The sequence below is a fragment of the Wyeomyia smithii genome, chromosome 1 (assembly GCF_029784165.1).
Source record: "Wyeomyia smithii strain HCP4-BCI-WySm-NY-G18 chromosome 1, ASM2978416v1, whole genome shotgun sequence".
NCBI classification, from domain to species: Eukaryota; Metazoa; Arthropoda; class Insecta; order Diptera; family Culicidae; genus Wyeomyia; species Wyeomyia smithii.
In genome coordinates, this window is record NC_073694.1 from 46,251,663 (window position 1) to 46,278,597 (window position 26,935).

Consider the following 26,935-nt stretch of genomic DNA (forward strand, 5'->3'; position numbering starts at 1 on the left):
GGTTTATATTCGGTTCAATCACAATATCATTTGAATTATCTTACGATGTTGATATTGGAAAATAAAAATAAAATTATAATCATCCGGTGTCAAGAGACTAAAAAAATGCATCGATCGTTCGTACTTTGAACCCAGAAAAGTAACAATGAAAGGTCTAGACCAAAACCATAAAATGGTTTGACCTAGAAAGTCTCCACTATACAAAAAAAAATATTGCAAAAACTTGCATAGAGCCAAAGAAATAGTCGTTTCAATCGGAAATGATTCATACGATATTAATGAGAGTGCAGCAAACATAAATATTTTCCAACTAAGAACTAAAATTAAAACATAACAATCATCTAACGGGAAAATCAACATGTTTGATTGGAATTTTCATTGGAGTAAACTACGAATCAGATGTTTAAAAACATGTTTTAGGTAAAGAATGCCAAATTCTAAAAACTATCTGAAGTACTGGTATTAGAACAGAAGAAATCTTTACAATTGTATCCACTAAATTGAAACAACTGAAAAACAAAACAAAATTAACGTTAATAACTCAAACCCAAAAAGGTGCAGAAATTAAAAAAAAAAGTTTAAAAATGTTTAAAATGATAAAAAAATTTTAAAATAATATAAATTATGAAATTATAAAAACAATTTAAAATATAGACACATATAAAACCAGACAAACAGCTTAGTAGAGAAAAAAAAGCAAGAATAGGATGTCTCTCCAACGAAATACAAAATAGTATATCTGTCTAGAAAAGTACAAAAGCATGGTAATATAGTAAACTCAAATGAAAACATGAAAAAAAAAAACAGCGAAGAGATCAACAAGAACAATTAAAATATTCAACATCAAGGAATTTGAATGAAAGTAATAGCTTATTTAAGATCAGAGAAAAATGAAAGATACACGACGAAAAATACAAGAAAAAATGAGAAAAATATAAAAAACTATAAACAAACAAATATATGTATCAAAAAATAACTAAATAAAAACAGAAAAATAGAGAGATCGAATAGACAAAACACATGATAAATTAATAAAAAGAACAACATAAAATTAGAAATTGAAATAGTTGTTAGAAAAACAGAATAAATGAAAAGATTATAAATGCAAAATATAGAAATATGGATGCAATAGCAAAAAAGACGTGTAGAGAATATGAGAATAGAAAAAAAAGACATAAATCAATAAATGAAATAAATGGAAATATTTGAAAATGAAAGAATGATAAAAGTACAAGTATTAGACAATCAAAACAACTGAATAATATCATTTTATAATTGGAAAAATTTAAAAAAGTAAAAGAAGAATACAACAATCAAGATAAGATAGAAAATAATAGATTAGCCTTCTATTAAAAGTTAGCGACCATAATTTAAAATAATTTAAATCAAAGCTAAATGTGTGTTTAGATATTTCTAAAATATTCTTCGATATTTTTAGCCCGGAAACCGGTTTCGAAGACTTCTATTTTCAACTTAGAGTTGTCAAACGTCAAACGTATACAGATTACAGAGTAAATTAATTATGAAAAAGCATAAAATATACCAAACATACAATAATACAAAAATGTATAACAGTTAAAAGTTGGTGAAAACAAAAAAATTAAAAGCAAAATAGCATTTTATAAAATAAAAATCTAGGAAATTACAAATTGAGAATTTGGAAAGTTCAAAAATTATGAGAGTAAAGAAAATAGATCGAAAAGGCAGTACAGAAAATAATAGAAGCAAAAGATCATGTAAATATAATAATTGAAAAATTGTGAAACAGAAATATAAATAGAGTACAGAAATATGAGAAAACTCAAGAACAAAATAAAAAAACTACAGGTTGATAGAATGGCTGAATAATAGAACAAAAAAAACTAAGGATGATTGATGAAAAATACGACTAACAATAAAAATAGAAAAAAAAACATAACAAAACTAGACATTTTTAAAAATAGAAAAATGAAATAATAATAAAAAAGGCTAAGGAAAAAACGGAAGTAGGAACTAAGGTAAAAAGGGAAATGGTAAAAGAGACGCCAAATAGGGAAAAAAAAAGTTGAAATAGAGTAGCAATCTCTTGAAAACGAAAAATAAAATAAAAAAATAATAACATGGAAAAGATATATAACAATAAATTAACAGAGCGAAAAAAATGAGATATACATTAAAAAAAACTAAACAACAAAAAAATAGTTTCCTCCTCATGACGGAAACAAGATGAATGGTGGTTATTAGAATGAAAAAAGCAAAATTTTAAATATTCTAGAGTTTACAATATCAAAAAATCAAATTTAAAAAAAAACATGGAAATTAAACAGAAGATAAATAACCTTAAATGAAAAAAGCAACAACAAAATTAATAAGTAAAGTAAAAAACCGTACATTGGAAAATAGGAAAGTGTACGATATAAATGATAAATGATAGTTATGAAAATGAAGAAAGTGTATGTGCCCAGAGCCGCCTTTAGACGGCCTTCAGTTGAACCTCTAAAAAGCTTAAATCAGTACTTGAAAATTGTTTATAAAAATTTATAGTGATTTTTTGAAGTTCGTCTGAAAACTAACTTGAGCACAATATGGTTAAAGAATCAAATTTGAAACACTGCGAAATCAAAGAAATACGAAATTTGGAATGAAAAACCAGAAAAATAAGAATTTTGTGATGTTGATACTATTTTTCAATACTATCGACAATAAAAAAAAAAACAAAGAGAATAGATTGCAGTGTCATAAAGTGAAAACATTTAAATAGGAATAATAGTGAGTGAAAGACAACAAAAATGAAAGTTGAATTCCAAATATGATAAAACAGAAAAATAAAGAAACTGACGGAAGAAAACACCAATCGAAAAACAGATAAATAAAAAAATAGGAACAAGATAAGAAAACTAAAAAAACAATTTAGGGAAAAAATAATGAAAGTTTTCAAATAGAAAATGGAAAATATAGTAAGAAAATTACATATTAACAGAAGAACAGAAAAATAGAAGAAAATTGAAAACCAGAGACGATTGTTATGATACAAATACATAATCAAAAGTTAGCATATAAAAAATAAAAAATATCAAAACTAGTCATTTAAACAAAAAGAAGAGATAAAATAATGTTAAAATATGCTCAGGAAGATAACGGAATGAAAAAGGGAAATAGCAAAAGAGATGCCAAATTGAAAAAATGGAACAGTAGGAATATAAAATTGCAATTAAAAAAACGATACAGATAATATAGAGAAAATAAATAACAACGAATAAACAAAGCAAAAAATATAAGTCATACGACATAAAAAAACTTAAAATCAAAAATCAAAAAATTGGAGAAATGATAAAATGACAAAATCACGGTGAATGATGATTGCTAGGATAAAAAAAAGCAAAATAAAAAATAAGTTGGAATCTACAACATCAAAAAATCAAATTTAAAAATAAAACTTGAAAGAGTGAAAAACGTAGAATTGAAAAATAGGAAAATTGACAACATACGATAAATGATAGTAATAAAAAACGGCAATTTGAAGTATTTTCAAATTTACAATAATAAAGAATCAAATATAAAAAACAGCAAAATAAGAGAAGTACGAAATTTAGAATAAAAAATCAGAAAAATAAAAATTTATTGACGTTGTTATTATTTTTCAATGCTATCGACGTCACTAAATTCACTCACTACATTTAAAAAGAAAACAAGGAGGATATGTTAATAATTGTTAATATTAACAAAGAGGAATAGGAATAATAGTAAATGAAAAAATAAACAACATTTTGATAACAATAAAAAACAGAAAAGTAGAAAACCGATAGAGGAAAATATGAATTAAAAAAATACAAATAAATAGAAAAACAGAAACAAGATAAAAAAATAAAAACGAACGGAAAAAATGACAATAAATAAAAACGAACGGAAAAAATGACAAAACTTTTTAAAAAATGAAATAATAAAAAACGGAAACAGTAGAAGAGTAGCAATCAAGAAACAACGAAAACTAGAATTACTAAATAATATAGAGAAGATGAATAACAATTAATAAACAAAGCAAAAAAAAATAATGAGATATATGAGTAAAAAATAGATAAAAACCGAAAATACAAAAGAAACCAGAATTATAAATGTGTTGGAATCAACAAAATCAAAAAATCATATTTAGAAAAACTTGAAAAATAAAAAGAAGGTGAAATTAAATTATGAAAACAATAATTAAAAAGTTCATGAGCTATACGTGTACGTGTAAAAAGTGAGAATTCCAAACAATAGCAGAAATGACGAAAATACAATGAATGATAATTATGGGAATGATGAATACAAAATCAAGACATGTTGAAATCAACAATATCAAAAAAGAAAACTCGGGAATTAAACGAGTAACTAATTTGAGGTACAGAAAAACAGTGTCGTTGATACTTTTGAAAGTGAAAAACAAAATAATTGAAATGGAAGGAAAATTGATTAAAAAACGAAGGAATAATAGGAAAAAAAACAGAAAACAGAGAAACTGGCGGAAGGAAATATGAATAAAAATAGGTAAATATAAAAACAGATGGAAAAAAAATAAAAAAATAGAAATAGTAAAATAGACTACAGAAAGACAAACGCATTGAAAGAAATGCTGATAAGTATACAAATAAGAAATAAATAGAGAAGAAAAATAAAAGTTTTTAATTATCTTTATATATAAGAAAAATGAAAAAGAAATACACTAAAGTCGCTTTATACGCGGGGGATACGTGCCGCGTAAAAAAACCGCCTAAATTCCGGAATCCGCGTAGAAAAACCCGCGTAAAAAGCGACCTTAGTGTAATAAAACAGTAGAATAGCATTATTGATAAGGCATATATTAAGTATCAAATATATATGACTTATCCAAAACTAAAATGTCGTAGGGGAATGTCCATCAAAAACATAACGCGGGTATTTTTGCGATGCGTAATTAATATACGTGCCATAATTAAGTCATAAAATAAGAAAAAAAAACTAAAGAAAATTGGTAATTTATTAAATATACATAACAAAAAACTAAAAAATATTTTTAAAAATTAATTAACAAAACATAAGAAACTTTAAAGAAACTATTTAAAAAATTAATAATAAATAAATAGAAAAAAATTATAGAATAAATGAGAGAAACTGAAAAAATGAATAAATCATAAAAACTTCAAAAAATTATCTAAAATTTTGAGAAAAATTATGTATAGGGTTGGAACTAAGCAAATCCATAAGCCTTGACCAAAATTTTTTTCGCAGTTGACTGTATTTAAATAAAAAAATAGAAAAAATGTTGAGAAGTACAGAAATAGGATATAAATAGAATAGAAAAATAAAAGTTTCAATATCAATTATATATGACTTATTCAAAGCAGAAATAATAATAAAAAATAAGTACAAGAAAGTTGTTCAATAATCAAAAACAATGAAGCAAAATTAACAAAAAAAAATTTTTCTGATTCGATTACATATAGGATTGTATATAGAGTAAAAAAAAGGGGGATAAATATAATCCAGTCCGACCTGTACTTCATTTTTTTAATAGAGGTAAAATGGTTTAACCTTTTTTCTATCAACCGACATATCTAAATGATGACAAGATATAGAGAAAAGTTGTCGAAGAATGATTTCTGAAAAAATGTTTAAGTTTTGATTCAGACATATTGGAGCACTGAACAATAACAACCGATATTAGTAAGGCTGTGCGTAATTTCGCGAAATTTCGAGGTTTCCGAAACTAATCGAAATTTTTCTCGAAATTTTTCAAAAAAAATGACTAAAATTTATAAATTTTAAATAAATTTTTTTATTGATTCATATTTAAACAGAACGTTTTAAGAAACTTGTAGTCTGCTTAAGAGGAAAATTTTCAAGAATATTCCGGAAATTAAGAAAACTATAGTAAACCCTAGGTTTTTAAAAACTTTATACGGCCAAGCTTTGAAGCATTTCCGGACCTTAATTAGAGTTTAAAACTGCAAAAACATTGGTTCAGAAATCATAATTTGTGTCTATTTGTTAAAAAAATGTGTTCTCAATTTCGGCAAATTTCGGGTAATTTCGTAAAACTCGAAATTTCGCACACCGTTAGATATTAGAAACAAAAAGTGATTCAGAAAAAACGATTAACGTTTTATTTTAAATTAAGCTTTTTAGATAGAAAAATTGAGGATATTTTTAAATGGGTACTCTGAGGAATAAAAGTTTTTTTCAGCAAACACAGGAAATGTTTCATGAACATTGAAACGGTTTTGTTGGAAAAATTCCTATTGCTCAATATTACCCGTAAGGATTTGTTCAGAAGAGTTTTAGGTAAATAAATTGTTAATCTAAATGATTTAAGTGAAAAAAAACTGAGATGACCTTTTTATAAATGACATTCTGTTTTTGAAATCAGGAGAAAAATATATTTGCTCTTATGCTCAATGTGGTAGAAAATAAAAATTATAGCTTTTTAACCATTCATGTAAATTTCGATGCCCCTAGTAAATGCAAAAGTGCATCAGAAGGCCGCAGACTAATTGCTCGCCAAGCTCGTCACTTCTACGTTTGCTTACAGGAAAATATATTTAAATCTCTAGAAAAATTATCTTTGCTAGTGGCACCAAAAGTTACAGGAAACAGGAACTCTTTCATTATCTCTCACTTTTTCCAGTTTGAACTTTAGAGCAAAAACCTGTGTTTACCAGTATTATTTTACCTGAGAATATATAGTATTAACACGTACAGGTTGTGATTTATTTGAAGAAAACACAATAAATTCCAAAACAATAAATGATCTTAAAATTACCCTTATCGCAAAACAATTAGGAGGAATTTGGTCACATGATTTAGGAAACCCTAGGTTTAAAAAATTAATAGTAATACACTAAGTTTAATTGCAACCTCTCCTTAACTCATTTGATGAGATTAATTAAACCGTATAAGCCACACGCTCTTGTTTCACTTTCGTGCTCTGGTACAAACTGCAACGTGGAGATTATTGCAAAAATCATTCCATACAAATAATGCATCAGCAAAATACAAACTTGTGTAACCAGCGTAACCTAACTGCAAGGAAGGATGACGTTTGGAAGCGATTCGGTTATCCAACGGTTTCGGTTCTGCCAATTCTTCATACACTCAATGGATGAAAATGAAAACTTTGTCGCGAATCAGTGAAACGCCGAATAATAGGCCATATGTTACGAGGGTATCACAAATTGACCGGTTACCGGCCATCTGCCCCAGCTAGCGCTGATGAAACAGAATCGCGCATCGGAGAAGACACACTTCCGCAACTAACCGGTGTTTCACGATGCGAAAAAGTTTCGTGCAATCGCTCAGCGTTTTACCCACTTTTTTTCGTGCGTTCTTCTTTTTATCGCAGTACGGTTGATGTTTTTGTTATGTGTAACCAGACTAACTCCAATTTTTTACTTCTTTTCTTTTCGTCTCGCCCATCTTTTCGCAACAGCGAACAAGAAAGCCAAACTCATCACTGGCACCAGCAACGGTAACGGAAATGGCAGCAGCAGTAGCAGCAGCAGCACCCTCCTTAGTCCGACCAGTTCAGCCAAGGCAGTCGACGATCAGTACTACGGCCATCAACAGCTGTACCAGTCGCGCTCGAACTCCGCTCTGTCGTCGTCCAGTCACGGTCCGAATCTGGTGAACAAGCAGCTCGTGCTGCCATTCGTTCCGCCGGCCTTCCCGAACGGTTCCGCGGACAACTCCAATCATCTGATCAAACCCTCCGAGTATCTCAAGAGCATCAGCGACAAAAAGTCCAATGCTGGCTCTCAGAGGTTAGTAGTGGTTTACTAGTTCATGTTTTTAGTTTTTTTTCTGTGTGTTCTATTGAGATATTCGGTTGATAAGTGCGTGATTATTCTAGCGAAAGTGCATGTGCATAACGTTGATCATTAGAATGTTCAGTCATGATGCTTATGGTGTGATGCAGTGATGGTGTGACTGCAAATTTATGCGACTACAAACGAACAAAAAAATCCCTTGAGAAGTCCCGTTACGGTTGAAACGTTGTGACTGACCTAAAATGCGTTTTTCGTGTGTCTGTGTCTGTGTACCTTAGTGCTTCGATTACCAACTCAATCAGTGTGTTCCTTTCATATTTTTATGGTGGAAATCATCACCACCGACGATAAAGTGAAATTGGTTAGTTTGTTTGATTTTCGCAACGTCCATCGCCAGCGAAATAGTGAAAAGTTGCTGTAACCGAAGGCACAAAAAGTGAAAAGTTATCAGCATTGCAATGTTGGCGTGACTGCTTCCTGCAAGCTTTATCGAATTGATCGCTTCGACGCTATCACAATACTCCTTTGAACGAGTTTTTCGAATGCCTGTGTAAATTTTACGAAGAGAAAGAAATTTAAGTTAGTTATTTAGTTCTATTACAACCTGAAAGCAGTTCAAACGAAGATCGGAGCCAGTCCGATTTCGTGTATGTCACACTGGAGGGAGATTTATGAAGCACTAACTGCCCGCAATAACGGTCAATTCTATGTGAACATTTATGCGATGGATCCGTAAGTAGATTACTGCTCTGAACTACCCTATTGGATCGGCTGTGTAGACTTCATCCTAACCTGTACACATTACACATCACCATAGGTTTGGAAACTAAAATCAAAAGTGAGTGACCTTTCTATTGTACTGCTGTTCACTAGCTTGTAGAGATCGGGGCAGGAAAAAGAAGAGGGTTGCATCGACAATACGATTATTCGATTGCTTGAACTGCAACCACTCTCTGTCCTGATATGGAAGCAATTTCCAGAAACTGCCACGTTGGCGCTGGCGTTGGTAAAATTAGTGATACTTTAGGATCCGTTCACACCTTCCACTGACGCGTCCATGCATCGTGTTGGAATAAATCTTACACCGAATTTTTCAAGTTATCTTTGAGGGACACTTCTGCAACCATTTTTTTGTAAAAATTTTGTACATTTTATGCTTCCAACAAGCTATTGATAGGTGAAACCTCAGTAGAAAAAAAGTCATGGCGTTTCATATAAGAGATCTGACCTTCTTTCACTAAAGTATGAAGTCAAAAACCCTTAGATTTAGCGTCCTAGAAACTGAAAGGAGCTTTTTTGTTACGTTATTACATCGTTATTTCTATTTACACTCCAATTAGTTTATTACTGTGACATGATTTACTATATCATTTACAGAGCATCTATAAAGTGATGGTAACTGATGGTTATCTATACGTAAATGATGACACAAGAGTTACAAGTAAAACAGTGTCATATCGCTACGGCTCACATTGTGTTGTGTAATCATAAAATTCATATTTTTATTTTTTTATTTTTTTCTATCGAATATACCGAGAACGCAGATTGGTTTTTCAGGATGTCTGCTCTTTTGTATAAAAGTAACGTTTACCTTTCAACTCAAATGCCAGAGGTTGAAACATTATAACTTGTATATAAAATTAAACGGCTCGGCAGTGAAGTGTAGCCAATCAAAACGCGGCCAATCAATCGGGTGAGAAAAACGATCACATAACGTTCAGTTTAATTGAGTCGAACGACAACATTCGATGGCCGCTGATTGCAGCTTTTATCCGAATGTTTTTGGACAAACAATTAGTTACAATACCAATATTACTTTGTATACAGATGTAGAGTATTGACTCCAATTTATGCAATTCTATGGCCTTATCTTGACTAATGAGAGAACGCGAGTCTGCTGTAACACCAGATTTGCACCAGTCCAGCGTACAGAGAAATGACAAATGACACCAAGATAATTGAACATTAGTTAAAGCAATGGATGCCCGTGATTAGCAATTAAATATTCCCATAGATGGAACTTGTTTTCAATATCCAATAATGACAGCCGGATTGTGAAGTCAATGGTTGTTAATTACTTGGTAAATTTGTGAAAGGCTAAATTAAATGAAATTGAGTTCACCTTAAACTAACAAAACAAGCAAATACCAACTTATTTTTGAAGTTAAACTTACTGTCTATTGTCACATCGTTGTTTATCTTCACTTCATTACTCTACTCGCTTCACACGCTTCCTTAAAATAGAAATTTAGTTTTTATTACTTTGTTTGTATCATTATATTTATTTGTTGCAATGCTATTCGTGAGTTACCGTTGCAGGATCAGTAAGCTGATAATTGTAAGTAAAAGTTTGCATTACCTTACGACTGAACCAGCGACTCCGAAAGTTACTTATAGATTTTAGCGACTATTAGATTCCAGCCAATTTAGAAATGAGATTGAACAATTCCACAGGAAAAACGGTCAACCATTTCAATCGGCCAATTTTATCTGGCTGAAATTTTGCACAAATATTCCTATAGGTTGAAGAAGTCATAGTACAATAAATTATTTTTTGAATCACTACTAATTTTTAAAATAAGCTTGATTAAAAAGAGGTACCTATAGATGATTACAAATATTCTCAGAACCAGAACGGTTTGTTGGATCGGTGTGACGTCTTTGGCATAATTGTATTTGTTATTATGGCACATGGTACATATATGAAATATGAGCAATTCCACGCTACTTCGCAAATCGATTCTGATCGACCATTTCCGATTTCGCTGAAACTTTGCACAGTTGTTTCCAGTTGATAAAGAGGTCATTCTGCACTATCAGTTCTTCATATAGACTCACGACTGCTGTTTCGAAAGGGCCTATCGAAAAATGTGACTGATGAACGAAATATTTTGTATCAGAAAAACGACTTGTTCGATTGAAATGGTGTCTTCAGCAAAGTTGTAAATAATAAAATTGCGACTCTAAAAAAATATTTTTTTTTTCTGGGCCAAATATTCCAAATTGTCACAAAATCTAAAATATCTCAAAAAGTGCCTTCTTTAAGAATCTAATTTTTTTACACATTGAAGACGACAATATTTATTACTATCTGTCAAATCTGCGGGATTGCGGATTTGCGGGTTCAAGTTCCGTCGGGTTGCGGTATATTTTTCCAAATCTGTATCATATTTCCAGTTCGCTTATTTTTCGCTTTCCCTACTGCATACTTTGTCTGCTGAATGAACTTGAATGTTAACGGGTAAAGCCGTTGTTACAAATAGAAATTTAGTTTGAATAATAAGTTAAACTTTTGCGTGTGATTATAGCAGCTATTTAGCTGGGAAATAATATAGGTAGGTATGATCGATTAAATAGTTAATTATACCACAAAAACAGCACGTTGCATTTGTATCATGCTCTTAGCGATAATTTATAACAACAACAAAAACAATTTATAACAACAACAACAACAATTTATAACAACAACAAAAAATGAAAATGATAAAATATTCAAACGTTTACAAAATTTTGATAGATAGTAGTACAGTCATGCCTCGATATAAGGCAACTTTATTTTTATTTCCGTTACGTTATATCGAGTTACGTTATATCGAAGCAAAAAAAAATTTTTTTTTCAAATTTATGCAAGAATGTTAATGGTTACTCAAATATGCGCGAAAACCCATTTTCCATCACCTATCAGTATTTTTAAACCTTTCTTATGCCCATTTAGAAATATTTTCGGATAAAAAATTTTTTTTTTTCAATTGATACACAGGTTACTCAAAGATGCGTGAAAACCTATTTCCCATCACCTATCAGTGATTTTAAACCATTCTTATGCCCATTTAGGACAATTTTCAACAAGCAAAAAAATTTTTTTTAATTGATGCAAAACTGTTGGCGGTTACTCAAAGTTGCGCGAAAACCTTTCCCATAACCTATCAGTATTTTTTAACCTTTCTTATGCCCATTTAGAGAAAATTTCAACAAGCAAAAAAAAATTTTTTCTGATTGAAGCAAGACTGTGAATTGTTGCTGAAGGATGCGTGGAAACCTGTTTTCCATCACCTATTAGTATTTTTGAACCTTTCTATTGCCCATTTAGGACAATTTTTGCATTAATTTCATTAATTTTTAAACTTACTATACAAACAAGTTGCTGTATCATTTATTTTCAATTTCAAAACATTTTCAAAGTTACGTTATATCGAGGTAAAAGTTACGTTATATTGAGTTTCGTTATATCGAGGTTGCTCTATATCAAGGTATGACTGTACCTACATATTGTCGTCTTCAATGCGTAAAAAAATAGATTTTTAATAAAGGTACTTTTTAAGATATTTCAGATTTTGTGACAATTTGGAATGTTTGGCCCAGAAAAAAAAATATTTTTATGGTGTATATTTTTTTTAGAATCACAATTTTTTTACCTACAACTTTGCTGAAGACACCATTTCAATCAAACAAGTCCTTTTTCTGATACAAAATATTTCGTAGTCGTGAGTCTACATGAAGAACTGATAGTGTAGAATGACCTCTTTATCAACTGGGAACAACTGTGAAAAGTTTAACAAAAATGTTATGTTTAACAAAACTATTATTAGAAAATGAAGTTGTTTTTTTATGATTTTATTTTGTGAAAATTCCAATTTATTTTTCAAGGTGCATTTTTTTTAAATTTCAACACATTTACAACTTTGCCGAAGACCCCACACAAACCATTCTGGCTCTAAAATTTTTGTAATCATCAATATCGTTACATAATTTACATAAATCCTTTTTTAAAAATGAGTCGTGATTCAAAATATTGAGGACACAAAATGATATCTGTGCAAAGTTTCGGCCAAATCAAATATGACAATTAAAAGAAAATTGGGAGGTTTTTTCGGGAATTGCTCGTCCTTTTTAGAGGGAGTTTTTCAAAAAGCTGTTTTTCACTGTTTTGATGTAAAAATAAGCGAAGAAGAGAAATATTTTTTTGCATGTATTCAAAGATAAATTTGGGCACGAGAAAAAAGTTCGACTAAGATTAAACGGTATTGGAATCAGAAATGGCCGGCTTCGAAGTTTCAAAGGCCCAAGACACGGAAAAAAGATAATGCATAACCTGTGAAAACATATCCTCATGTTTGCATCAGCCCAGCAAACATTGGGATATGTTTTCACAGGTGATGCATTATCTTTTTTCTGAGTCTTGTGCCTTTGAAACTTCGAAGCCGGCCATTACTGGTTTCTATACAAAAACCTCGGACTTATTAACAATTTCGCATACCGGCCTGTCGCTAACCACTCCAACGGTGTGCACAATTTTGACCTTGTTCTTCACCTATAAGAAAATATTTTTTTTTTCAATATTCGGAAAGGTCTTCCTTATATAATCATGAACTTTAGTCAAAAGCTGTAACAAAATTTTTTAAAAATGCTCTATTTTCGCTACTAATTTTAAAACAGAAGTGTTAAAAACAATTTCTTTATTCATAATTGTAATGAAGTAGTTTCATATTTCAACTAGCTTCATAACGAATGTAAGTATGTAGCAATAGTTTGAGTATTTGTTTTATAATCAAAAGCTTCAAGATCGCGATCTAAATTATACTGACCCAAAGAAAATGATTTTGGAGCTGTAGTGTTTTCAGTAATGTTGTTTCATTGATTATTCTCCGTTTTATAAAAGTTGTGATTTTGTGATTAATCCTCATAAAAGTGATAAAAAAAATTTATTTGTGTACATAAAAATTCTCTTTGTTTGGAAAATTTGTAGCAAATTTTATTAAAAAACAACTTTGCTGGTGACAGCCAACTCCTGTCTGTCTATTAAAATGAACTTTGGTGTAGTTTTCTCTAGGATACCCCTTTGAATAATTTTAAAGTGATTTTTCGCAATTTTTCAATTATTCGGGAGACATTCCTTTAAGCAAATCAGCGTCTGAACTGTTTTAATAAAGAATTGGGCGTCCATGACAGAGCTGAGTAGTCGATATTTGAGTGCATGTTCTCGGATGAAGAAACAGCGAAAGACAAACGCCTATGTCTGGATTGCGTATTTGGCTTATATACTTCAATATAAAAATGCTCTTGTCTGCAGATATTAGTAGATTTTGTGAATACTTATTAGTGAATTAGTGCATTAATAAATGAAGTATTATAATAGACAAAAGTAAATTTCCTTCAGCGAAATTTTATGTTTCGTTATACCGTAAGCCGGGGTGAGATTGGGCCACTGGGATGAGATTGTGCCATACAAAACCATTGTTTTCAGCCATCTAATGGCGATGACAAGTCCAATATTTCTTGAATAAGTTTCCTCGAAACTAAACCACGAAAGACTAGTTTTCTGACCTGGAAGAGACGGCTGACAAGTCAGGAGTTTAATGGCTCAATCTCACCCCCCTTGGCAAAATCTTATTCCGGTTTACGGTGTATAATATTGTAATTTTGTTTTGTTTATGTATGCTCAATTCTGTTCAAAACGGCATCGAAACAAGAAGCATTGCGCCAGCGTGTTGTACAGTTCTGACTAAACTGCACGAAATTCGGCAAAAAGCTCACGATAAATCATTTTAAAAGTGAAAAATGTTCTGACTTCTACCGTGTACAGTATCCTCCAAACCTCAACAATAAATCCATTTCTTCTAAAACACAATGCTCTTCGGTGTACATGTAAAAACTGGAGAACAATAAACTGCAAACGCTTTATTGGTAGAATCAAGCGATGCATTCAAAAAATCGACGTACAGGCCGTACACCGCAATTGGGTCCTAAAGTTTAAAACGGTTTTCTGATTTTTATATATCAGCTGAAAGAGTGCAATTTTCTGAGCAAAACGTGATTTTTAAAAAATGTTTATCGTTTTTCTTCGATTTTTAAATGAAAAATAAAAAACTGCTTGAAATGCCTTAAATGACAGTTCTCTCATATACCGTACATGGGCGAAACGTCAACTTAGACATTTCGAGCAGTTTTTTTACTCTTCATTTAAAAATCGAAGGAAAACAATAAACATTTTTTAAAAATCACGTTTTGCTCAGAAAACGCGGCTTATTCAAATGATATATAAAAACTGGTATAGCTTTAGGACCCAATTCTTGTTCCGGCAACATGAAAAAGTTTTGTCAGAATGCCGCTTACGGACTGTTCTCAAATGTTCTTTTTTTTCATTCCTAATAAATGTATCTACATTAGATACAAATCCGTTTTCCATTGGATAAGGTAAATTAACTTATAGTGGACCCCTTTCCTATAGTGGACCACCCGCCAGATTAACTCAATTTATGTGAAAACTCGAAGGATTTTCAAAAAACTTTCATTGTCCAACCAGTCTGTATCACAACCGTAGAATAATCCGGTTTATGCTAAGAGAAATTGAGCTAAATCTGACAGGTGATCCACTATAAGTTAATGAAGTAAAGGGGTCCACTATAGGTTAATTTACCTTACATATACCATTTCTCGACAGCAGTAGAAAAAATTTCGAGATTTTAGTAACTAGACTGCGTAGCTGAAATATTCTCTAGATTATTTGCAATTTTGCGGAAAAAAAATAATAAAAATAAGAAACAAATTTTAACGGGTGACAACTAAAGTCTACGGTCCCCATATTCACAGTCTGGCTGATAAAAAATTCTGCTATCTAGCAACCGGATAATATGATCAAACAAGTTGGCAGTGTTGCAGTTTCTGTTTAAATTATTGAAACGTTGAATATTAAATATTTGTCTAATTGTGGTCTTATGTAAGCTGTTGCTTTGTAATATGATATAAAATCAAAATACATTAATTTAATCTATATGCAGCACACAACATATATATTCCTCAAATATAACTTCAACTGTTTTTTGAAGAGTCGTTTGTCGCCATTTTTATCCAGAACATCAGATCATGATAAAACTGTCTGATTTACTGTCTCTTATATAGTCTCTGTATCAAATCTGTATATCTGTATTGAAATAGTTGAAATTATTTTGAAAACTTTCAGTACATCGCGGTCTCAATACTTCCCTCAAATTTAAACTTTTCTAAACTATCGTTCTCGGAGTCCGCCAGACAGTTAATATAGGGACTGGAGATTTTAGTTGTCACCCGTTCAGATTTGTTTCTTATTTTAATTATTTTTTCCGCAAATTTGCAACTAATTTAGAGAATTTTTCAGCTACGCAGTCTAGTTACCATAAATTAAAATATTATTACCCGACGTTTCAGCCAGAGGTTTTTGCTTTTCCCAAGAGAAACAATTGAAGAAACATTTATCATAAATTTAGTTTGTGAAAAACAATGTTGTGGAGATTCACTAGTCTATCGTTTTGTCGTGAAAATGTCTGTTGTCTGTGAGGTTTCATTATTCTTTTTGAGTAGCTATCTACAACAACAATTGAATTTTCAAGTTCCAAAATTTTGAATAATTATGCACACTGCCGTACCACTCTGCACTGTCTGTAATCATCTACATATAGTGCTGAGGTATTTGTTTCGTTTACTTTTGAGTACTAGCTTTGGCAGTTGTGCGTAACCGAAATTTAAACCAATAAGTTATAAATTTCCAGTCGCATTACACTTGAAAAATAATAAAAAAAACTTGGCTGAATATTTCACAACTTCACCTCAACACGGTAAATATTTATGAACCATGAAGAAACGTTTTCGTTATAATGTAGGGTAAGGAACGGCTTAAGCAGTAGCGCCTATTTTAATCAGTCGAAGAAAACAGGCCTCAAACTCCTGCATTTTGATCAATATCGACAATTTCAATGATGGAAACGAAAACTTTGATTGTCTAGCTGCCTTACGAATATAAGTAATACCGTTAATCACAAAGAAATCTGTGAACAATTGCAATTGAAACAAATCGACCTATATTGAAGCCATTCAGGAGCCACTTCGGGTGCTGAAAAAAACGCCTGCAAAACAGATGGAAACTGCTTAAAATAGGTTCGGGGTGATTGGAATAGTGTCCCTCGGTTCGTAACTTTAATTGATTATTGTTAAAGTTTGCTGACATAGTTTCACAATCTGAAAACAAGTTCTGATAGAGAAAACGATAGCGAACAGATTGTTTACTACTGTACGAAGCCAGGCTTCTTCCGTTCTCTTGATTTTTGCCCAAATTTCCTTTTCTACTTGCCAAACCCCTTGGAGAACTAGACTTTCTCTCACACAGAGTGAGTGATTATCCACATTTAGGCGTAGAGTATTTCTGTGGCAGAGTTCCTTTTCACTCTTTATCATCACGTGTAAGGGATAAACATTTATTTGCTCTCTCAGTTCAAGAGGGAGTAGTTTTCGTTAGCTTCTCCCTTACTAGAAGAGAAGTTGGCCAAATATCAAAACATTTAGGTTCACAATCAAGCCACATCCTAACCGTTTTCGAATTTAATGTTATAGGAAGATTCACAACTCACCATGGGTGCGTATTCTGCAGAAAGTTCGATTTTATGCTGTTTTTGCCGCACCCCAGAGCGATGAGAACGGTAACGCAATGCTCAGTTGGTCGCCGAGCAATTTATTTCATTTTTCTTGCGTGCGCGGATGAGCTATTTACGAGAGTTTCACTGGATTTTTGCTTTGTCAAATTAAGGAGCATTTTTTCGTCAGAGAAACTATTACTCTGCGCTCTCTTTACAGCAGGTGGTGTGATACACATGGAATGTAAGCTCGCAGTTGTTAAGAGGGAAGAAAACTGTTTCCTCTTTAAGATAAAGATGAGCAAAACAAAGCCCGGGCGAAGCAGTTGATAATGGCAGAACCAAGCTTCTGAAAAAGTCTGCATATCCATGACAGCAAGTTTTCAATTAATTAGGCTGTCATTGCAGTGCACAGCTCTCCCTGCTCCCCGTACATTCGGTACATAACCCGACAGTAACTGACGACTGCACACACATGCAATGCCAAACGGGCTGTTAGAAACGAAAAAGTGCAAGTCGATAATAGCCGCAGCCGATCAGCAGGCTGTCAACAGCGCAAGCTAAGCCAACAGGACAACAAATACATTTTTTTTTTCTGTGTGGACTCATCACTGCGACCAGAGCTTAGATCTATTGTGATATTGCCCAGGTGTTTTCTGTACTCCGCACTTCATAATATTAGCAGTATCACTATTTTGAAGTAAGTGATACGCTTATCATTCATATCAGTGCTTGTGTGCAATTACCTTTCTGTTTCAAGCTTACTGCTCTTCTCTACCGAGCCTCTGTCTATCCTAACAATACCGCCTAGTTACAACAATTGCCTGGAGGGAACTTTCAAATGTTACTCACACAAGTTTTATTATAATAGGGACTTATTTTTGTTAGAAGGAGAGTCAACAGGTGTACTGTAGAATCCAGATTGAAGGAAGGGTACGTGGTGGGGAGCCTGAGAATAAACCCTTGCTTAAAATCCTTTGATAACCAAATGGCCTGATTAAACTAAGATTCGAACCCACGACCACTCGCTTACCAAAGCGGACTCTGTAACCTTGCGGCTACGGAGCTCCCCAACAAAATTCAAAATACATGCGAAAGAATGAGCTGTCGTGTGCAACACAAGACAGTTTCGTTGCCTTGAGCAAGCTGTAACTGCATGAATAGTTTATTCTGTTAGGCTGTTAGAGAGAAAAAAGAGAGGAATCGTCAGTATAGTGTCGCTCTCCAGTCTTTTTCCTAAGCCTGAGCAGAACAGATAATTAAAAACTACTTTTTCAGGCCAAACTGAAAAATTGCAGTAAAAAATTTCAATCCACGGTTGCCAGTCAATTTTTAAAGAATAATTCTTAACTTTTGTGTTTATTAATGCTTTGTCGAGGGAAACTTCAGATAGGTAATCTCAGAGATTAGTATAAATTCAAAGATTTTATCAAGACGTCCTAAAGGAAATTAAATTTTCTTTTCCGGAAACAGGCCATTCGATATTAAAAACGGACTTAAGTATGGGTTAATGACCATACCCCCCCATCACTAGTCTATTAAAAGAGTGGATCACTAGTCTATTAAAAATGCGGATCATATAATTCAATTATTCAATTTGAATAATTCACTTATTCACTTTGTCACTGGTCTAGGGCCGAACGAATTGGAGATTTACAGCTTCTTCTGATTTGGGTAGCCGTTCTCCAGTTACTTCGTACACCAGCAGATCGTACATCTACTTCCACCGCACACATCCACCGAGTGCGAGGGCTACCACGGAGTCGACGGCCTCTCCTGGTTCTCTGCTGAAGATAGTTGTGACGGCTCTCCCGTTAGGCATTCTGGCTACATGTCCACACTGAAGCCTGCTCCGCTATACTACTGCAAGCGTCTGCGCTGCTCTCCATCTTCCAATCTACCGCCAGGTTCAGATTGCGAACGTAAAGCTCAAATATTCCGAGCATTCGTCAATCAGCTTCCTTCAGCGCCCATGCTTCATATCCGTAAAGGGCAACCGGGAAGATCAGTGTCCAATACAGCACTAGTTTAATGCGAATTTGCAAGACCCTGTCAACAGCTGCAACTCGTCGTTTTACTTCGTGGCTCATATCGTTGTCACATGTCACAAGCGTACCAAGGTAAAATAATTCATCAACCACTTTAAACCGTTCCACACTGTTTCCAAAGCTGCAAAAACGTGATCGAAATTATTTTGACCCAAAAAACTTGATTTCAGAGCCACAGTGTCTTCAGTAAAGTTGTTCCAATAATTATTCTCCATGTTATAGAAGTTACAGTTTTGTGATCAATCCACTTAACAGTAAAAAGCGAATTTTATTTTTTTTTTTTTTTCATTTTTGCATATAAAAATTCATCGTGTTCGGCAAAGTTATAGCACATTTCATAAGAAACAACTTTGTCAAAAACACCATACCATACTACTATCTGCCTATTTAAATGGACTTATGTGAGGTTTTCTTCAGATTGCCACTAAAAATCAGTTTTTCAATATAACTTTTGGTAGTGATTTTCTACAAATTTTCAATGTTCTACAATATTGTTTGCTATAACAAAACAAACGATTTCTTCGTAGGAAGATTATTTTTATCTCACATGTTTTTTTTTTGGTTATTGATGATTTCTACTTAAATAATGCACTCATTCACACTAATTACTTTTTACTCAAAAAACTCATTTTGGAGCCATAGTGTCTTCAGCAAAGTGCTTTTGTTTATTATTCTTCATTTTATGGAAGTTAGAATTTCGTGATTAATCTACCCAAAAGAGAGAAACGCATTCTACTTTTCTCATATGTGCATATAAATATCCACTTTGCTGGGACTTTAAAAAATTAAGCAAATTTTATAAGAAACAACTTTGTCGAAGACACCATATTTCTATCTGCCAATTTAAATAAACTATTGTAAAACTTCCTTTAGAAAGCTCCCTAAAATCAGTTTTTTAATATAACTTTTTATAGTAATTTTCTTTTTTTTTTTACTGTTCTACAATGTTTTTGGTTTAATAAAACACACAAGTACACCGAAGAAAGCTTACTTTTATCTCTTATGATTATTTAGTTAGTGAAGATTTGATCAAAATAGTGCACCAATTTACTAACAGATATAAACACAGGAGACAGCGAGAGATAAGTGCCTATATCTGGATTGAATGATGTTTTAGTTATACTTTAATATAAAAAGGTTTAGTCTGCAGATATTTGCAGATTTTGAAGATATCTGTTGGTAAATAATGTATTGTTTTAATAAAAATCTTCAATAACCAGAGAAATATGTGAGATATAAATAAACTTTCTTCGCAGACATTGTTTGTTTTGTTATAGCAAACAACATTGTAGAGCATTGCATATATTGAAAAAACTGATTTTTAGTGGCAATCTATAGAAAACTCCACATAAGTCCATTTAAATAAGTAGATAGAAGTATGGTGTCTTTGACAAAGTTGTTTCTTATGAAACAACTTTGCCGAACATGATAAATTTTTATATGCAAAAATGAAAAAAGTCAAATTCGCTTTTCACTGTTAAGTGGATTGAGAGTTTGAAATTTTACGTGCAGATAGCTGGCTAGACGTCAGTCGCGTTCGTTACGTTAGAAGGACTCAAGTAAGGGCATGCGCTCTCCAACTTACTGTTCAACATCGCTCTTGAAAGTGCAGTACGAAGAGCAAGCGTGCAAAGAAATGGTACGATCGTTACGAAATCTCATATTGAAATTTGTTCCGACCGTAGAGCCGAGAAATAGACCCTTCACGCCTTTTAGGAAGGTGGCGGCGAGGTTAGGACTAATTGTTAACTCTGCCAAAAAAAATAACATGGTAGCTAGTAGGAAGCGTGGGAGTTTTGGTGGTGTTGATGTTGAAGTGAAGATTGCTGGGGAACGCACACTGTTTCCAAAGCTGCAAAAAATGATCGAAATTATTTTGATCCAAAAAACTTGATTTTAGAGCCACAGTGTCTCCATTAAAGTTGTTTCATCCATGTTATAGAAGTAACAGCGTTGTGATCCATGTAACCATTTGTTGATAAACACTAATAAAAATCGTGATTTTCAATACTACTAATTATTCAAGCAGTTAAGTAGTGAAAATTGACCATACACCGTTTTGAGCAGCTTCTGAACTACCGTTCCAAGCATAGTTAGACCATGGGACGAACCATATGCGCGCTGGGACAACTATGCTTGGAACGGCAGTGAATATCATCATTTGTTCATATCGATAAAAGTATGGAATTTTGAGGACCTTCTCTTGCAGGGCCTTCTTGATCTTATGGGAGATATATGGCTGTTTTGTTGCAGTTTGGGAGAATAAAAAGATTTATGCCTGGTTTTAAGGGACAAGCAGTCATCTGATAATGGTACTTGGATACTATATTAATCTCGTTCCTCTTGCCCGTATTGCCAATAACAATTTACCGGGTGGAGCAAATTACGTTTCTCTGGCCACTAACTATAACAATTAAAACACCCTCGTGAATGGGCCAACATTGTGGGTACAAAGCCCTTCTTGAAAAATTAACAAAACATAATTTCCATAAATCTATCTAAAAATTGATTAAATTAAAGTTGATTTTTTTAAACAACTAGATATATGTACCAATTAGCCATAACCATAAAGGCGGTATCCATCAATTACAAAATAATTAATAGGCGGTATCCAATGATTACGTTGCACACAAAATCGAATTCCTCCCACTTGTAACGAAACGTATCGTATCAACTAATTGCCTCTGCCGCAAACTAAGAAAACAGTCTAAATTTTTTCTGTTGGCTCATTTTTATTTTATTTATAATGTAATTCAATAACATAAATAAAACAATGAGTTCATGACTTAATTTGATTCCCTTGCCTTGTTGGTTATTTATGATTATTAATGATGACAATTGAACTCAAACTTTTGAATGTATCCTGTCCCTAATCGTCTCTATCTAAAATCACTGTTTACCTTCTTCTTTACCTTCTTCTTTTATACGCAAAAGTGCGAGCCCCAAATAATTATAGTGTTCTAGTAACTCGCAAAAGTTTTGATCCGATCACGTACAAAAATGCAAAAAATATAACGCATTATCCAGCCAATTTATCCAACGAGCTTGAGGCAGATTTGACAGTTTTTCGAAATCTTTCACTAATACTAGTGCAGACACCTAAGCCGATGATGTTATCGGTGAACATTATTTTATTGTAGTTGTCTTCGGCGACCAAAACATGTGAGAGTTTATAAATCGTTGGAGTCTTAATGTGTTTAACAATAAAATTAACGGAGAACATGATCAAATGCTGCTTGCCAGTGCGTCACTAATGTTTGAAATAGAGGAAGCGGGCAAAAATGTTATCGCTAGTACAAACAGAGGGCACGTTTCCGCTTTGCTGCGGAATTATAACGAAAAAAGTTGTTTTTGCGAATGTTTACTCCGCCAGTGTGGTTTTGTAGATACGTTTCAACGCTATGATTAACTATTTATCGGTAATGAAAGAAATTTCTTTTTTTTCCGCATTGTTCGTAACATATCTAATCACTTTCATATCTTCAGAATACATAATGTGGGAGGCTAGTTTCCCATTATTTTTTCATAAATGTTGCGACTGATCCACTAATTACTCATTTTTAATTTTAACTTCTAGTTCTGTAATATTTTAATGGTGGAATTTACAAATAACGAGAATATTCCAATCTGTATACATCCACAAAATTTCGTATAATATATATATATATATATATATATATATATATATATATATATATATATATATATATATATATATATATATATATATATATATATATATATATTTATATATATATATATATATATATATATATATATATATATATATATATATATATATATATATATATATATATATATATATATATATATATAATATATATATATATATATATATATATATATATATATATATATATATATATATATATATATATATATATATATATATATATATATATATATATATATATATATATATATATATATAATTAGCACTCATTTTCAGCATTCATACAACTCTAATCAATCGTTCGATGCAATCACGCACCATTTTTCATCATCCAGTAGTTATATTTGTACGATCGTGAGTTTCCATTCCATGCAGACTGCGGGATCAATTTTTCCATGCGCATGCACTTACGCCTCCCTGATCACGCATATAAACACTCGTTTTCCTTTGTCGTCGTCGTGCGGCAGTCGAAAACACTATCTAGACCGTGATAATTTATTAATATTTGTATACCTGTTGTAAATTTATTCTTCTCATCACTTGATTTATTGCACCCGCAAGCAGAAGTATTTCCAATGGTTTTAATTGTACTTTTCCTCCACGCATTTTTTTTCTGCTCCCGGTTCGGTTTCGATTGCCTTCGGAATGGATCCTGATTTCACCACCACACCCGCCTCTTCCAGATCTTCCGACACTGAAGACTATATGCCATTAAACGCAACCATCACGGTACAGTCGGGACCGGAACCACCAAAACCGCCTCCACCCCCGCCCGCTCCGCCGATGCTGTTCCCCAACGGCACTGGTGGCGGCCCCAATAAAGACGGCAACAGTCAGACCGGAACGATAAAAAGCAACGGTAGCGTGCCACCTCCACCCCCGCCCCAGGATTCGACGATACGAAAGACGATACGAAAGCAGCAGCAGCCCCTGTCGGCGATTTCGATCCAAGATCTGAACAGTGTGCAGGTGAGTACATGCCGAATGGAGGTGAGTCTATCGCCCAACTGGCGAGCCAAAGTACGGTTCCTCCAACACGGAAAAAAAAAACATTTTACATCTCCAAATAAGCGCACGACGTGAGCTGCTTTGAGCACCTGATTATCAGCAATTATCGCCAGGCGCAAGAAGAAACGAACGAAAATCCGGTGTTTGGGGAAAGTTAAACAGCTGTTTGGTTTTCGATGCCAGAATTCTTTTGCCATTATTTGCAATGCGCGAAAATGGAGATTTTTATCGTGATGAATCGCTTCAACCAATTATGTAATCGGGCTTCGAATTAATTGTGCTTTGTTAATGATGAGTTTACGGTTGTTTGCCATACGTACGATTACCATAAAGTAGATTGCCGTTGGCTGTAATAGATGAAAGTTAAAGGTTACGGCCTGTCAAAACAGCTGCCAGATTTATTGCGTTTAATCTCAGCGCTTTTATTTTAACGCGTTCATATGAATTTCTACTGTCATACCACTAAGCACTATTGTGCGGGTATATCAAGTGTGAAACATGTGTCAACTGTCGAAATTACAGTGCGGATGTGTTTTTACATTTTTCTGGTGTGTGAAGACATGTGACAACAAATGCTCGTGAAGCGTGAAGTCAAAAAACTGGAATCTGAAAGTCACTGAATAAATTTCATTTCTGACTTCAATAAAGTCTTTTAGCCGAGGTATGCACATTAAACTGCATTAGTTTTCTGAACATTAGAAGACGCCTCAGTGAGTTTTGCATCAGCCAGTTTGAATACTGCAGCACCCCGCAAAAAGTTCAGCAACTCCTGGAATTGACAGCTATCTCGTGCTTCTGATGCCCAAGAAAATTGTGATCTTCATTTTACTAGTTCTGATGGTCAAAGGCTTCTGAATGGTGGACATTATGATTTCGAATTGCAATGCAACGTGAGCACGAAATTCGTAGTTTTAACCCCAATTTATCCCAGATTTCAGCTTCCTAGGAAATTGTGGTCTCCTGTAAACGCGCACTTTTTTTATTCTGACTTGAATTAATCTGCGGTCTTCAGCCAGTGCACTTTGGTTCAATAGGGCAAAAAGTGGAACTTAATTCCTCAGCGCCTTTTACTTTTATTAGCTTCTTGATGTCTCCGGAGCATCTGTTTGTATTAATGGCCCCATATAATTTCAAACTGTCAAAAGTAAATGAAGCTTTCAATAAACTAACTTTTTTGTGTTCAAAGATAGAGGGATGATTTATTTTGTTATGTTTTAGAAAATGGAAAAATATGAAACTATGAACAGAGTATTTTCTATTTAACTTTTGTTAGTTGCATTTTATAAGATAACAATATTCTGAGAAATTGTTATGGTATAAAATGCACACGTTTTTGTCGAAGACTATATATCTCCGGGACTTTTCCATACAAAATGATTGCAAATTTTAAAGTTTTTTAAACCTTCAAAAACGTATAGGGTAAAAAGAGGCAAGTGGAGTCACTTTGGCAATAAAGCTTAGCTCAAGCACTACAAAGATTTGTAGAATTTGTTTGTCCCAATCCAGCCTTATTAGAATACGGTGGACATATGTGACAGTAGGTTTTCATATATTAAAGAATCTGTTTTTTATGTAGAAAGATGAAGGAAAAGATTATACAGCGAAGTTTTGGAGTATGCAAAAATACGAAACTTAGCGGAGTAAACGAAATTCCTAACTTCATCGAGTACTGAGTTATAAAGTGTTTTGTATGGAAGCTCATTATTTTCATTAAGTACAGAGTTGTAGAGTTTTCTATATGGAAATACTTGAAATTTATTTTTATGTACCTAACTTCTGTGAGTTGAATTTTCAAGAAAACGTTATTATAAGGTTTTGTTGTAGCATACAAAATACACATTTTTGGTAAAGATCAAACGAAAGCGAAACAAATAATACATGGAAATCTTCAAAAAACCCGTGAATCAATATATTAAAAAGTACTGCAACTCATGTTCGCCGAACTCTAATGTAGGTGAACAGGCACAAATACAACCTATAACAGTTTTAAGTGGTTGAGTTAAATTTTCAGAAAAAGTATTGCCATCGTGCCTACACTTGCCCCTTTTTACCCTATGCGTACTTGAAGTTATCGAAAAAAGCTGAAACATGCTTTAACATCGTAAGAGAAGTCTTTGGCTTAAACGGATATTTTGTGTGTTCCAGGAATTGTTTAAAAAACGGTTTTTTTTTTTTGTAAAATGCAACTTCCAATAGTTAAGCGCAAACACTAAATTTCAAGTATTTTTTATACAAAATACTTTATAACTCTGTACTCAATGAAGATAAACATTTTGTTTATTTAGCAAAGTTTCATATTCTAAAACTTTGCTCAATAATCTAGAGGAATAGACTCTTAACACAAAAAGCTAATTTTTTTTTATTATCATAGAAAAATTGTTCCACTTTTTGCTCTTTTGGACCACAGTGCAGTATTGGTAATGTCAACTGAAAAATATTTTAAATTCGCGGGTATTTCTGAACGATGGATGACGCCGCCATCCACACGATCTATGAGTTATTTCGAATCAGCCTTAGAATTAATACTGTCCCATGCTGCATGTTGTATCCTGGTAATATTTACGAAAATGTAAAATAAGAACGAGTACAGAGCAGAAACTGTGACTAAGAACCCGTTTGGATGAGAGAAAAAAAATACCAAGTCTAGGTCACACCTTCTGTTTTTGTTCATTTTTCGCAACCTCTAAAAACTGCGTTTATTGCCCGATTTATTAAGCTCGTGAAGTAAAAGTCCATGACCTTCTGCAGAAGTTTCCTGACGACCGCAGCTTTCTAAGTGAGTAGATTCTAGAGATGAAGTTTTTACATTTTAACTGCTTGGAATCACGAGACAAATTATGTTCGCAATACTCAAAACTACACGCACACTATCGGCTGAATTTCGAAACGAACCAAATATAAGCTCTTGACCTTCTGAACAACTTTGCTAAAGATCGAAATTCTTTGAGTGGTGAGATTGTCAAGATATTAATTGCAAAACACTCAAAACTACATACAAGAACAACTTGGCTGCAGACCACAACTCCCGAAATTGTCGGAATCACG

The 26,935-nt window shown here is 32.9% G+C and overlaps 1 protein-coding gene across 5 annotated transcripts in view; it reads left to right on the forward strand.

The window, feature by feature from the left end:
- Positions 1-26,935, forward strand: part of LOC129719188 (putative uncharacterized protein DDB_G0279653) — a 257,470-nt gene that overhangs the window by 219,403 nt on the left and 11,132 nt on the right. For all 5 annotated transcript variants that reach the window (XM_055670727.1, XM_055670717.1, XM_055670688.1 and 2 more), the window contains 2 exons: positions 7,421-7,751; positions 23,566-23,851. In XM_055670727.1, coding sequence (XP_055526702.1) covers positions 7,421-7,751; positions 23,566-23,851 — 617 coding nt within the window. The remainder of the gene's footprint in view (positions 1-7,420; positions 7,752-23,565; positions 23,852-26,935) is intronic.